Consider the following 13,372-nt stretch of genomic DNA (forward strand, 5'->3'; position numbering starts at 1 on the left):
CTCCAAAATAAATGAAAAACATCTTCATTGATCCTTCACAGAAACAACAGTGTCTTTTTTGAAGCGTTGAAGAAAAACTTTACATGGGTAAACTGTGTGAATTATTTTAAAAGATACTTCTTTCATTTTATTTGTAATTTAGTATTTTGCAGGTAATGACCAAATCTTTTTCCAATCAAGATAGTTAACAAGGTTATTCCAATAAGAAACCACATATGGAATTGATACGACATCCTTCTGAAACAATGCACGTAAAAGACGATTATTATTACGTCTTGAGGAGAAACGAATCTCACCAATTTCAAGTTTAGTCGGATCAAAAGACAAATTTAAATTTAAGTTCTGTCCTGTCGTACTTTTAAATAACATAACGACTCCAGTAGGGATTGCGTTTATAATTATATTAAATTCCTTAACGGGGACAATAATATTGAATTTAAAAAAAAATTCTTGATATGTCAAGAGTAAGCCATTGGAATTAAACAGTTGACCAACCAAAAGAATGTTATTAGAGAACCAATGAGGGTAAAAAATTGATTTGTTTCTGTATATAATGTCTTTATTGTTCCATAAGTCGTATCTTTGTGGAGAAAAATTATGTTTATAAATTAATGACCATGAGAGAAGCATCTGTTTATGAAAGTCAGATAATTTTGTGGGGAGTTTTTCGATGTTATAGTTACAAAATAAAAGGAAATTTAGGCCTCCCAATCTAGAAAAAGTAAGATTTGGTATAAAGTTCCAAATTGAAAGTGGGTTCTTTAAGAATTGTTTAAGCCAATAATTTTGAAATTGTTATTCAAAGTAGAAAAGTCTAAAAAGTTAAGGCCACCCTTATCATATGAGTTCATTATTACTGATTTTTTGATATAGTTCAATTTCAATTCAATTCAATTTTATTTATATAGCGTCTAATACAACAGAGTTGTCTCTAGACGCTTTACAGAGACCCATACCCAGAACATGAGTGACATGACATAGTGAGTTTTGTTCCTCCAAATAAAATTAAAAAGCAATTTGTCAATATTGTTTAAGGTCTTTTTGTTTCCATCCAGGGATAAAGCAGCATATGTGAGGCGGGATATTCCCTCAGCTTTAGTGAGTAGAATTCTACCTCTTAGTGTTAGGTCTCACTGCAAACACTGGTTCAGTTTTATTCGTGTATTGTCAATAATTAAATCAATGTTCCAGTTGCACCTGCAGCCTTTCCATCTTTGGTGATTGAAATTCCAAGGTAAGTAATACAGTCCTTTACAGGTATATTACATACGGCAGGGATGTCACAGTGTTTGAGAGCAAAAAGTTTTTTTATTTTTTTATATTCAAGCAAAGACCGGAGGCATTAGAGAAGGTTTTAATCAAATCAATGGACAAAGGAATCTGAGAAAGGTTTTTAAAAAATAATGTCGTATCATCAGCCAGCTGGCTGATGATAACTTCATTGTCTGCGATTGAGATTCCTTTTAGTGACTAAGCCTTATATAGTCAGTGAGTAGTTGGGTACAAAGCAAAAAAAGATACGGAGATAACGGACATCCCTGCCGAACCCCACGTTTAAGAAAGAAACGAGGAGAAGTACCGGTATGCAACTTGATTGAACAGTTTCCATTAGTGTACATTGTTCTGATAGCACTGCTAAAATATGACCCAAAACCAAACTTTTCCAGGGCGTGATAAATGAATCTATGTTCTATTGTGTCGAAGGCCTTGTAGAAATCTACAAAAAGAATAAAACTTTCATCAGGGAACAAATCTGAGTAGTCAATTAAATCCAGAACTAATCTAATATTGTTGGAGATATGTCTGTTTTTCATGAACCCAGATTGCGTTTCATCGATTATGAAATCTAAGGCCGTTTTTATTCTTTTGGCAAATGTCAATGCAAATATTTTGTAATCATTATTTAGTAAGCAGATTGGACGCCAATTGTCAATAAGAAGTACATCTTTCTTTGGTTTGGGGATTAAAGTTATGAGGCCCTGGGTTAGGGTGGGAGGAAGAGATTCATTATTGATACATTCTGAGAAGACACCAAGGAGGAAGGGTGCAAGCTGTTTAGAGAAAGCTTTATAGAATTCTGAGGTGATACCATCAGTACCTGGAGATTTATTAAGTTTAAGGTGTTCTATAGCTGAGATAATTTCCTGTAATGATATGGGCTTGTCACATAAAACTTTTAGATCAAGGTCAATTGATTTAGTTTCTGTAAGAGATCTCAAAAAACTACCTGCAGATTCTTCGTCATATTTCCATTCATATAATTTGGTATAAAAGTCTGAACAGTAATTTGCTATTTTCCGAGGGTCGTCTGTAATGACTCCATTGATATTTAGTTTTTGTATCGTGTTATGTTTAGCATTACGTTTTTCAAGCTGAAAAAAATCTGCAGTGTTCTGCTCCCCCTCCTCCATCCATCTTCTCCTACTTCTAACAAAGGCCCCATCAGCTTTCAATTTGTAAATATCATCCAGTTTATTTTGAAGAAGCATCAATTGTTGTAAATCATTTTCTGATAAGTTATCAGGAGCTTTTTGTGATATTGAAGTTATTTCTGAAATTATATTTTCTTCTTCAGCTTTTTTAGCTTTGGTTAACGAACTCCCAGACGTTCTCAAAAATTTGGACAATTCGAATTTAAAAAGTTCCCAATTACAGCTGAATTTTTTTTCTGATAAAGATTTAAGCCAAAAATTATTAATTAAAGATTCCCCCCAGTCCCCCCAGTCCCCCCAGTCCCCCCAGTCCCTCCAGTCCCTCCAGTCCCTCCAGTCCCTCCAGTCCCCCCAGTCCCTCCAGTCCCTCCAGTCCCTCCAGTCCCTCCAGTCCCCCCAGTCCCTCCAGTCCCTCCAGTCCCCCCAGTCCCTCCAGTCCCCCCAGTCCCTCCAGTCCCTCCAGTCCCCCCAGTCCTCCAGGGGCTGAGGGTCATCAGAGAAGTGGCAGCACCTGTGCTCGATGAGCCTTTAAAAAGCGCTGGCTGCTCACTTCTCCCCTTTCTCTCATCCCTGATGCAGCATTTTGTTTGTGGTTTGGGTTTGCTTTAGCTCTACACCTTACACACACATACACCCACATTGTTTCCCGCATAGATACATGTTGATGTCTATGTGGAAGCGTGATCTGACGGGTTTTTTTCTTCCACCAAAGCGTCGTACACATAGATCTTCCAGCTGGACTGGGATTTATAAAGAGAACATTGCGTGCAAGTGTGCGTGCACACGGTTTTATAAATCAGGATTTTTTTTGTGCTCCCGCCATTTTCAGCTTTTGGGTTTACGTGCACTTTTAGTCTGAATCCTACACACTCTTTTATAAATGAGGCCCCAGTTCATTTACTCAATAATTTAATTGAAATTAATTTACAACCTTCAATATAAATGGTCACCTTCACTTTTTTAAGTTCAGCCAGATTATTTATTAGACTCCTCCTCCTCCTCCCCCTCCTCTTCCTCTTCCTCTTCCTCTTCCTCTTCCTCTTCCTCCTCCTCCTCCTCCTCCTCTTCCTCCTCCTCCTCCAGCTCTGACTCATTCCAGGATCAGTTCAGTTGCGTCTCAGTTGGATTTTCTTCAGACTGCAGAATCTTCATCTTCAACTCTTCTGACTGTTTTTAGAAACTGTAAGTTTGAACTTTTTCTTCAGGAACTTTCCTGTTAGTTTCTGCTCCGTCGTGGTTGGAGAAGGTTTTCACTGCAGACTTTGGTCATTCTTGTGTCTGAAGACAAATCTACATGATTGTTAGATGACGATATTATTATTGTATTAATTCTTTATCTGTTGGAGCCGTTTTGCATCAATGTGATTTATGTTTAAGAGGATTAATAACTTTTGTAAGATTCCTTTGGTTTTATATTTGTTCTAACCAGTGACTAGTCACAAAGCAGAATATTGCATTTCTATTGGCTGCTGTATGTAGAATAAATATACGGTAACTCAGTGAAAGTTTACAAGTCACTGGACCTTTGAGCTACACAGTCTTTAGACTAGCATACTTTATTTTATTCATGAACGTTAAGGATTTGGTTCTGTATTTAGTATGGTTTTTCAGTTTTTTTGCTGCGTGCAAAAACTTTTCTGGTCCAAAGCTGCTGCTGCTGCACAGATCAGAGACACAGTGATGATCAATGATGATTAGTTTTCTTCATCAATCAAACTGTGAGGTGTTTTTATTTCCTGGAATGAAGCTGTCGTCTCCAGCATTAAAGTCAGTTTGGTTCCTGGAAGAAGTTGTTCTTTGGTGCTTGTGTAACTACTGAAGACGGCGTATCTTCATCCAGAAGTCTTCCTGACTGAACTTCCAATAGCATCACTGTTGACACAGAAGCTCCCAGAGGTTCATGCAGACGGGGTTAAAAACAACAGGCTGATTAACTGAAACATTTTTACTGAGAGACGTAAAAGAAGTTTCTTCTCCAGGTCATAAGACTTCTTAATCAAGACACACCCAGCACTCTGGACTCTGAACTCTGTCAATCATCACACCTCATATCACATTTATTACTCGTTTGCACTGGATACAGCATGTTTATATCTCCTTATCTTTGCACATTGAACCTTTGTCTCTGCAGATAAACCTCTGAGCTTCGTCACATTTACAGTAACAAGATTTTCAAGTTTCTGCAGTAAAAACTCTGTTCACAGAATCACCTCGTTGTTGTTTCACACTTGTTCCAGCTAGTTAGAGCATGTTAGTCCTGGTGGAGGACAGGCTGATTACTTTGAGGCCCTTTCCAACATTTGGAGGATAAAGAAATAAAATTAATTAAAGCTGCAAGCAGCGATGAACGGCCCTCCACCCTTGTGCACGTTCAGGCTGCAGTGGAAGCTTGTATGACTTGATGTAGATTCTTCAGAACTGGACATTTAGTGGATGACACCACCCACGACTCTCTATGTGAAACCATTCAAAAGTTATGGCAGAAAATAGGGACTATCATATATCACCAATCAGAAGAAGGGGCGGGGCTAATTTGCACCAATTTTGTTCAAGGGCTCAAAACCAAGTCCGATGACACCACCCACAAGTCTTCATGTCAAACCATTCAATAGTTATGGCAGAAAGTAGGAACTATCAAATATGGACCAATCAGATGAAGGGGGGCGCGCCTTTTTGCGTCTAGTGTCGCCACAGTAACGCTTTTGACTGAGAAAAGTGATGCGTGTCGTCGCAGGATGGAGACGCACATTTTGATGTATAACACACCTGGGTGCACGTTACGGTTCGGCGAAGAAGCGGCCGAAGAAATGGCATAAATTGCGGCAAAATTACACAATTAATTCAAAATGGCCGACTTCCTGTCCAGTTTCGGCCATGGCGCCAAGAGACATTTCTTTAAGTTGCGACATGATACAGGTCTGTACGTGGATGTACGTCAAACCTTATTGTGGGGCTTGAGGCACGAGTTTTTCTAGGGGGCGCTGTTGAGCCATTAGGCCACGCCCATTAATGCAAACGATTAAATATCACATTTTGCACCAGGCCTGGCTTGGTGCAAAATTTGGTGACTCTTTGGGCAGATTTAGGGGGAAAAAAGGCCCTCCTTTCGTCAGAAGAATGGAAATTCCTACAGATACAATAGGGCCATCGCACTGTAAATGCTTGGGCCCTAATTATAGAGCCAAGTGACCTCTACTGCTCAGTAGAAGCAAAAAACACAAGAGCAACAAACCAGGATCAGCTGGTCTGTGTGCAGCACCAGTGATGTGTGTTTCCTCTGCAGATGAAGGTGTGTGTGTGAGCTGATGTGGACGTGAATTCAGCAGAATGGACCAGTGTGAGGACGGAGAGGACGGAGTCCCTCCCTCTAAAACCTCTCTGTGTGGGGAACATGAGAGTCGGAGCAAAGCTCAGAGGTGAGATGAGCATCTCTAACTGTCCCTGACTCTTCTGCATGTCAGAGCTCAAGACTCACATCATCAAACATCATTATTACAGGAATCAACCTGGACCTGGACCTGGAACTGGACCTGGACCTGGACCTGGACCTGGACCTGGACCTGGACCAGGACCCAGCTGTGTCTCCTTGAAGAGCGACAAGTCAAAAGACTTCATAATTCAATTTAGAGGAGACCAACATTCTGCTGGAAAGAGGTGAGTGTATCCAAACTCTGCCAATGATTTATGTTTAATATTTTTTTAATAGACTAAATATTTTTATCTGTATAACTTATTTCTCATTTAAATAGAATATCTACATTGAACTTTTGTCTTCTATCAGGGTCCATCAGAAAGGAGACTCTCTGGAACATGAACCCAGCTGTTTGTCCTTGAAGAGCGATGACTCAAAGGACTGGGTACTTGACTTTAAAGGAGACCAACGTTCTTCTTCAGGGAGGTGAGATGTATTTAAATGCATTAAATGTACTTAAATCAGTACGAGGAAATGTCCGCATGTTTCTTCCTGAGTAGATCCTGTAGTCCTGGACCCCTGTGGTCCTCCATCACCTGATGGTGATCTGAGCTTCCTCCTCATAGATCTCCATCTCCTGTCAGGAGATTTTTCCTCTGGTCGACACATCTGGAGGTCTCACCTTCCAGAGGACTTATCCTGATGATGGTCCAGAGTTCCTCTTACTGATCCTGATGATGATCCAGAGTTCCTCTTACTGGTCCTGATGATGGTCCAGAGTTCCCCTTACTGATCCTGATGATGGTTCAGAGTTCCTGATGATGGTCCAGAGTTCCTGATGATGGTCCAGAGTTCCTCTTACTGGTCCTGATGATGATCCAGAGTTCCTCTTACTGATCCTGGTGATGGTCCAGAGTTCCTCTTACTGATCCTGATGCTGGTTCAGAGTTCCTCTTACTGATGATGGTCCAGAGTTCCTCTTACTGATGATGATCCAGAGTTCCTCTTACTGATCCTGATGATGGTCCAGAGTTCCTCTTACTGATCCTGATGATGGTCCAGAGTTCCTCTTACTGATGATGGTCCAGAGTTCCTCTTACTGATCCTGATGATGATCCAGAGTTCCTCAGCTGCTTCATGTCTCCATCAGTTGTCCGTCTTCTTGATCTCTAACGTTTCTTGGAGCAGAACTGGATCTTGTGAACGTGTGAATGAGCAGAGCTCTCACTGAGGTCACATGTTCTCGTTGGATCAGCAGGACTAGTAAACCTTCACCACCTCCAGTCCTCTGGTGGACTGTCCTCATCCAAACAGGACTTCATGGACCTTCAGCTTCTGTTTGTCTCTGTGAGGACAGACATGATGTGAGCTAATTCTTCCTGGTTCCTCCACAGAGTGGACCAGCAGATCTCAGAGTCCCCCAGTGGTCCGTCTGTCCAGCAGCATCAGACCCAGCTGGACTCCATCTTTCAGGTCTGTCCATGAACAACAACTGTCTCCATCTGTTGTCCTGATGTCCATCTGCATGCTGGTCTCTGGAGACCAGTGGACTGTCAGTCTGTCCATCATGGACCTGATGTTTGTCTCCATGCTGGTCTCTGGAGACCAGTGGACTGTCAGTCTGTCCATCATGGGCCTGATGTTTGTCTCCATGCTGGTCTCATGAGACCAGTAGACTGTCAGTCTGTCCATCATGGACCTGATGTTTGTCTCCATGCTGGTCTCTGGAGACCAGTGGACTGTCAGTCTGTCCAACATGGACCTGATGTTTGTCTCGATGCTGGTCTCTGGAGACCAGTGGACTGTCAGTCTGTCCATCATGGGCCTGATGTTTGTCTCCATGCTGGTCTCATGAGACCAGTAGACTGTCAGTCTGTCCATCATGGACCTGATGTTTGTCTCCATGCTGGTCTCTGGAGACCAGTGGACTGTCAGTCTGTCCATCATGGACCTGATGTTTGTCTCCATGCTGGTCTCTGGAGATCAGTGGACTGTCAGTCTGTCCATCATGGACCTGATGTTTGTCTCCATGGTTTCAGTCTGGTTGTGTCCTTCATGTGGTCTTCTGTTCCAGCTGCTGGAGGACGACATCGTCATGTTTGTGAAGGACGAGCTGAAGAAGATCCAGAGGGGTCTGAGTCCAGATTACCCAGAATCCCTAGAGCATGTGTTGCTTGGTGAGGATGAAGAGCAGAGGAGCATCAGAGATGCGTTTGTGAAGATCACAGTGAACTTCCTGAGGAGAATGAAGCAGGAGGAGCTGGCTGAGCGTCTGCAGAGCAGTAAGAGGATTTCTATTCTATCTAAGCTGCTGGATAAATAACAACTAAACACAAAATTCCCTGGAAATTTTGAAGTGCCACGGGACTACTGCCGGATGACTGCGATTTTGATGATATTTCCTATATCAAACCATTCAAAGGTTATTGCAGAAAATAGGAACTATCACTTATCGACCAATCAGAAGAAGGGGCGGGGCTAATTTGTACCAATCATGCTCAAGGACTCAATACCGAGTCCAACGACACCAACCATGACTCTCTATGTCAAACCAGTCAAAAGTTATTGGACTAACACATATCGACCAATCGGAATAAGGGGCGGGGTTAATTTGCACCAATGCAGGCCAATGACTCAATACAGAGTCCAATGACACCACCCATGGCTCTCTATGGCAAACCATTCAAAAGTTATTGCCTTATAAGTTATAGCTGGTGGGGGTATTTACTGGTGGGGGGGTATACTGTATACTGGTGGGTATTTACTGGGGGGTATTTACTGTGTGGAGGGGTATTTAGTGTTTGGGGGGGTATTTACTGGGGGGTATTTAATGTGTGGAGGGTATTTACTGATGGGGGTTATTTACTGTGGGGGTATTTACTGGCGGGTTATTCATGGGTGGGGTATATTTACTGTGTGGGGGGTATTTACTGGTGGGGTATTTACTTGGGGTTTATTTACTGTGTGGAGGGGTACTTACTGGGTGCGTATTTACTGGGGGAGTATTTACTGGGGGGTATTTACTGTGTGGGGGGTATTTACTGGGGGGTATTTACTGGTGGGGGGTATTTACTGGGGGGTATTTACTGTGTGGGGGGTATTTACTGGGGTGTATTTACTGGTGGGGGTTATTTACTGTGGGGGTATTTACTGTGTGGGGGGTATTTACTGGGGGGGGGTATTTACTGGGGGGTATTTACTGGTGGGGGGGTATATACTGTGTGGGGGTTATTTACTGGGGGGGTATTTAGTGTTTGGGGGGGTATTTACTGGTGGGGGGTATTTACTGTGTGGGGGTTATTTACTGGGGGGGTATTTAGTGTTTGGGGGGGTATTTACTGGTGGGGGGGTATATACTGTGTGGGGGGTATTTACTGTGTGGGGGGTACTTACTGGGTGCGTATTTACTGGGGGAGTATTTACTGGGGGGGTATTTACTGGGGGGGTATTTACTGGGGGGGTATATTTACTGGGGGGGGGGTATTTACTGGGGGAGTATTTACTGTGGGGGTATTTACTGTGGGGGTATTTACTGGGGGGGTATATTTACTGGGGGGGTACTTACTGGGTGCGTATTTACTGGGGGGGTATTTACTGGGGGGGTATATTTACTGGGGGGGGTATTTACTGGGGGAGTATTTACTGGGGGGGTATTTACTGGGGGAGTATTTACTGGGGGGGTATATTTACGGGGGGGGGGTATTTACTGTGGGGGGGTATTGTGGTGGCAAAAATTGTTGTTTAAAAATTAAAATGAATGTCAGGAAACCTCAGCTGTCTTTCTGATGCTTTAATGAAAAGAGGAAAAATGTACATTCATGAATGGAGCCACACAGTCCAACAGTCAGTCCTGTGTGAGCTGAACGTGTTTAGAGACAAGCTATCTTATAGGTGAGAAGCTGGGAACTAGACAAAATATCACCCTGGCAACCATGGCAGGCTCTGTGTCAAAGGAGCATGACCTCTGTATAGAAATGTTCACTTGAAAACAGGCAACAGACATTGTTATACCAAAATGTCCCATTACAGTATTTACTGGGGGGGGTATTTACTGGGGGGGTATTTACTCTGGGGGGTATTTACTGGGGGGTATTTACAGTGGGAGTTATTTGTTGTGGGGGGTATTTACTGTTTATTTACTGTTCCCCCAGAACCCATCAGGCTGCAGGACTGGGGGTCGGCTAAGGTCAAAGGTCAGGGGTCAGATTTGAATCAGGTGACCAGTTCTGGCTGAATGAGTCAGCAGCTGAATTCTGGTTGCCCCGGCAACAAGAAACTCTCTTGAGAACCTTCCAGTTTGGCTGTGAGAAAAACCCAGAATTTGGCTTCTGACAAGCTCTCAAATCACTCCGATTTGTGAGAAAACCGTAGCTCCTTGCAGAAAAAAAAAACATCGTGAGAGACCCGGCAGATTCTGACAATCTTAATTTTACTCAGATATTCCTTAAAATGAGTGAGAACGCTCAGTGCGAAGACAGATTTAGATTTTTTTTAAGAAAACGTTTTGCTACATTACAGTGAATTGGGACTTTCTAAATAGGTTCAGAATTTCTCGAGTAATGTTGTGCGAGTGGTGAGACTCCAAAGTTCTCCCAATGCATTCCGGATGGTGCCAAATTGTCAATGGTCAATTGCTAATAAAAGTCATACCACTCGATTCGCGCTTAAGGCGCACGTTTCTACGTTTTTACTTTTTGTGTTTTCTCAAAGCTGCGGGACTAGGCGCAGCCAGAGGCACTAATAATAATGACTTAGTTTTATATAGCGCCCTTCAAGGCACCCAGAGCGCTTTACAGAGATCATTATTCATTCATACACTTTCTCTCCGGTGGTGATAGCTACGTTTTGTAGCCACAGCTGCCCAGCAGACCGACGGAAGCGTGGCTGCCATATTGCACCAAACGGCCCCTCCGACCACCACCAAACATTCATACACATTCACACACAGGGGCAAGGTGGGTAAGGTTTCATGCCCAAGGACACTACGACAGCAAACTGGGACGGAGCGGGATTCAAACCGCCAACGTTCCGATCATTGGATGACCCGCTCTACCACCTGAGCTACTTCCGCCCCAGAAAAAGCCCAGAATGCCTCAGGAGATGAATGTTCAGGACGTGGAATGAACTCTGAACATTCAGAGGTGTTTTGGTGTTAAAAGTGATTCTATTCAATATTGTACAGCTCATCATAATGTTAGAGTCGATCAGTGTTGATTCTTTATGAGAAAAAAGTTGAACTGTATAAAAACTAATTGCTTTCTTTTTTCCACTTTTATTAAGGTACTTTTGCTGAAGTTTGTAAAAAGCGGCTGAAGTCTAAGCTGAAGAAGAAGTCCCGGTGTGTGTTTGAGGGGATCATTAAAGCAGGAAACCCAACCCTTCTGGAACAGATCTACACGGAGCTCTACATCACAGAGGGAGGGACTGGAGAGGTCAACCATGAACATGAAGTCAGACAGATTGAAGCAGCTTCCAGGAAACCAGACAGAGCAGAAACAGCCATCAGACAGGAAGACATCTTTAAACTCCAACCTGGAAGAGATGAACCAATCAGAAAGGTGATGACGAAGGGGGTGGCCGGCATCGGGAAAACAGTCCTGACACAGAAGTTTAGTCTGGACTGGGCTGAAGGCAGAACCAACCAGGACATCCAGTTCCTGCTTCCATTCACCTTCAGACAGCTGAATGTGCTGAGAGAGGAGAAGTTCAGCTTGGTGGAACTAGTTCATCACTTCTTCAGTGAAACCAGAGAAATGTGCAACTTTGAAGAGTTCCAGGTCGTGTTCATCTTTGACGGTCTGGATGAGAGTCGACTTCCTCTGGACTTCCACAACAATGAGGACCTGACTGATGTTACAGAGTCCACCTCAGTGGACGTGCTGCTGACAAACCTCATCAGGGGGAACCTGCTTCCTTCTGCTCGTCTCTGGATCACCACACGACCCGCAGCAGCCAATCAGATCCCTCCTGACTGTGTTGACATGGTGACAGAGGTCAGAGGGTTCACTGACGCACAGAAGGAGGAATACTTCAGGAAGAGGTTCAGAGAAGAGGAGCAGACCAGGATCATCTCCCACATCAAGACATCACGGAGCCTCCACATCATGTGCCACATCCCAGTCTTCTGCTGGATCACTGCTACGGTCCTGGAGAAAGTCCTGGAGAAAGTCCTGGAAACCAGAGAGGGAGGGAAGCTGCCCAAGACCCTGACTGAGATGTACATCCACTTCCTGGTGGTCCAGGCCAAACTGAATAGGGTCAAGTATGACGGAGGAGCTGAGACAGATCAACACTGGAGTCCAGAGAGCAGGAAGATGGTGAAGTCTCTGGGAAAACTGGCTTTTGAGCAGCTGCAGAAAGGAAACCTGATCTTCTATGAACCAGACCTGAAAGAGTGTGGCATCGATGTCAGAGACGCTTCAGTGTACTCAGGAGTGTTCACCCAGATCTTTAGAGAGGAGAGCGGCCTGTACCAGGACCAGGTCTTCTGCTTCATCCATCTGAGTGTCCAGGAGTTTCTGGCTGCTCTTCATGTCCATCAGACCTTCATCAGCTCTGGAGTCAACCTGCTGGAGGAACAAAGAAACACCTTCTGGTTGTTTAAAACAAGAGCAGAGACTGACCTCTATCAGACAGCTGTGGACAAGGCCTTACAGAGTCCCAACGGACATCTGGACTTGTTCCTCCGCTTCCTCCTGGGTCTTTCACTGGAGACCAATCAGAACCTCCTACGAGGTTTGAGGACATCAAACCAAATAAGTTCACAGAACAATCAGGAAACTATCAAATACATCAAGGAGAAGATCAGTGGGGATCTGTCTGCAGAGAGAAGCATCAACCTGTTCCACTGTCTGAATGAACTGAACGATCGGTCTCTGGTGGAGGAGGTCCAAGAGTCCCTGAGGTCTGGACGTCTCTCCACAGATAAACTGTCTCCTGCTCAGTGGTCGGCTCTGGTCTTCATCTTACTGTCATCAGGAGATCTGGAGGTGTTTGACCTGAAGAAGTTCTCAGCTTCAGAGGAGGCTCTACGGAGGCTGCTGCCGGTGGTCAAAGCCTCCAAGAAAGTTCTGTAAGTACCAACAGACACATGTTGGACCTCTGGAGTGGAGGCTAGTTTCTGACTACGTCTGGTTTTATCTCCACATTTCATGTTTTCTTCACTTGTATAGGGTCTTTTTTCATCACAACCTCACATACCTAATAACACAACACAACCTAAATAATGGTTCTACATTAAAACGACGCAGAGCCTACGCCGTAGGGTGCGCAGGCCGCGTAACCTATGGTGTAGGCTCTGCGTTGATTTAACGCGGAAGTTTACGCTGGTTCTTTCATTTCCAGAGACTTTAATGACACATTGGACCTAAAAGACGAACAGAACAGTTGGAGACACAACTACATTTTCCTCCATAACAGTGAAATAACATGGTTGTTGTTCTTTTCTTCCGTCTGCAGACTGAGTGACTGTCACCTCTCAGAGGACATCTGTCCACTTCTGTCCTCAGTTCTCAGCTCTCAGTCCTCT

The 13,372-nt window shown here is 43.8% G+C and overlaps 1 protein-coding gene and 1 long non-coding RNA gene across 2 annotated transcripts; both read left to right on the forward strand.

Annotated features, from left to right (window-relative positions):
* Nucleotides 1–3,536: 3,536 nt before the first annotated feature.
* On the forward strand, nt 3,537–6,051 carry LOC133420930 (uncharacterized). The gene is made up of 3 exons (XR_009770652.1): nt 3,537–3,614; nt 5,716–5,848; nt 5,931–6,051. It is a non-coding gene; the product is annotated as an uncharacterized LOC133420930 (long non-coding RNA).
* An 818-nt stretch (nt 6,052–6,869) lies between these two features.
* On the forward strand, nt 6,870–13,214 carry LOC133420890 (NACHT, LRR and PYD domains-containing protein 3-like). Its single transcript, XM_061710773.1, has 5 exons — nt 6,870–6,996; nt 7,239–7,317; nt 7,919–8,126; nt 11,125–11,475; nt 13,189–13,214. The coding sequence occupies exons 1-5, from the start codon at nt 6,953–6,955 to the stop codon at nt 13,212–13,214; spliced, it is 708 nt and encodes a 235-aa protein (XP_061566757.1). The 5' UTR covers nt 6,870–6,952.
* Nucleotides 13,215–13,372: the final 158 nt, after the last annotated feature.

The sequence above is a fragment of the Cololabis saira genome, chromosome 20 (genome assembly GCF_033807715.1).
Source record: "Cololabis saira isolate AMF1-May2022 chromosome 20, fColSai1.1, whole genome shotgun sequence".
In the NCBI taxonomy this organism is placed as follows: Eukaryota; Metazoa; Chordata; class Actinopteri; order Beloniformes; family Belonidae; genus Cololabis; species Cololabis saira.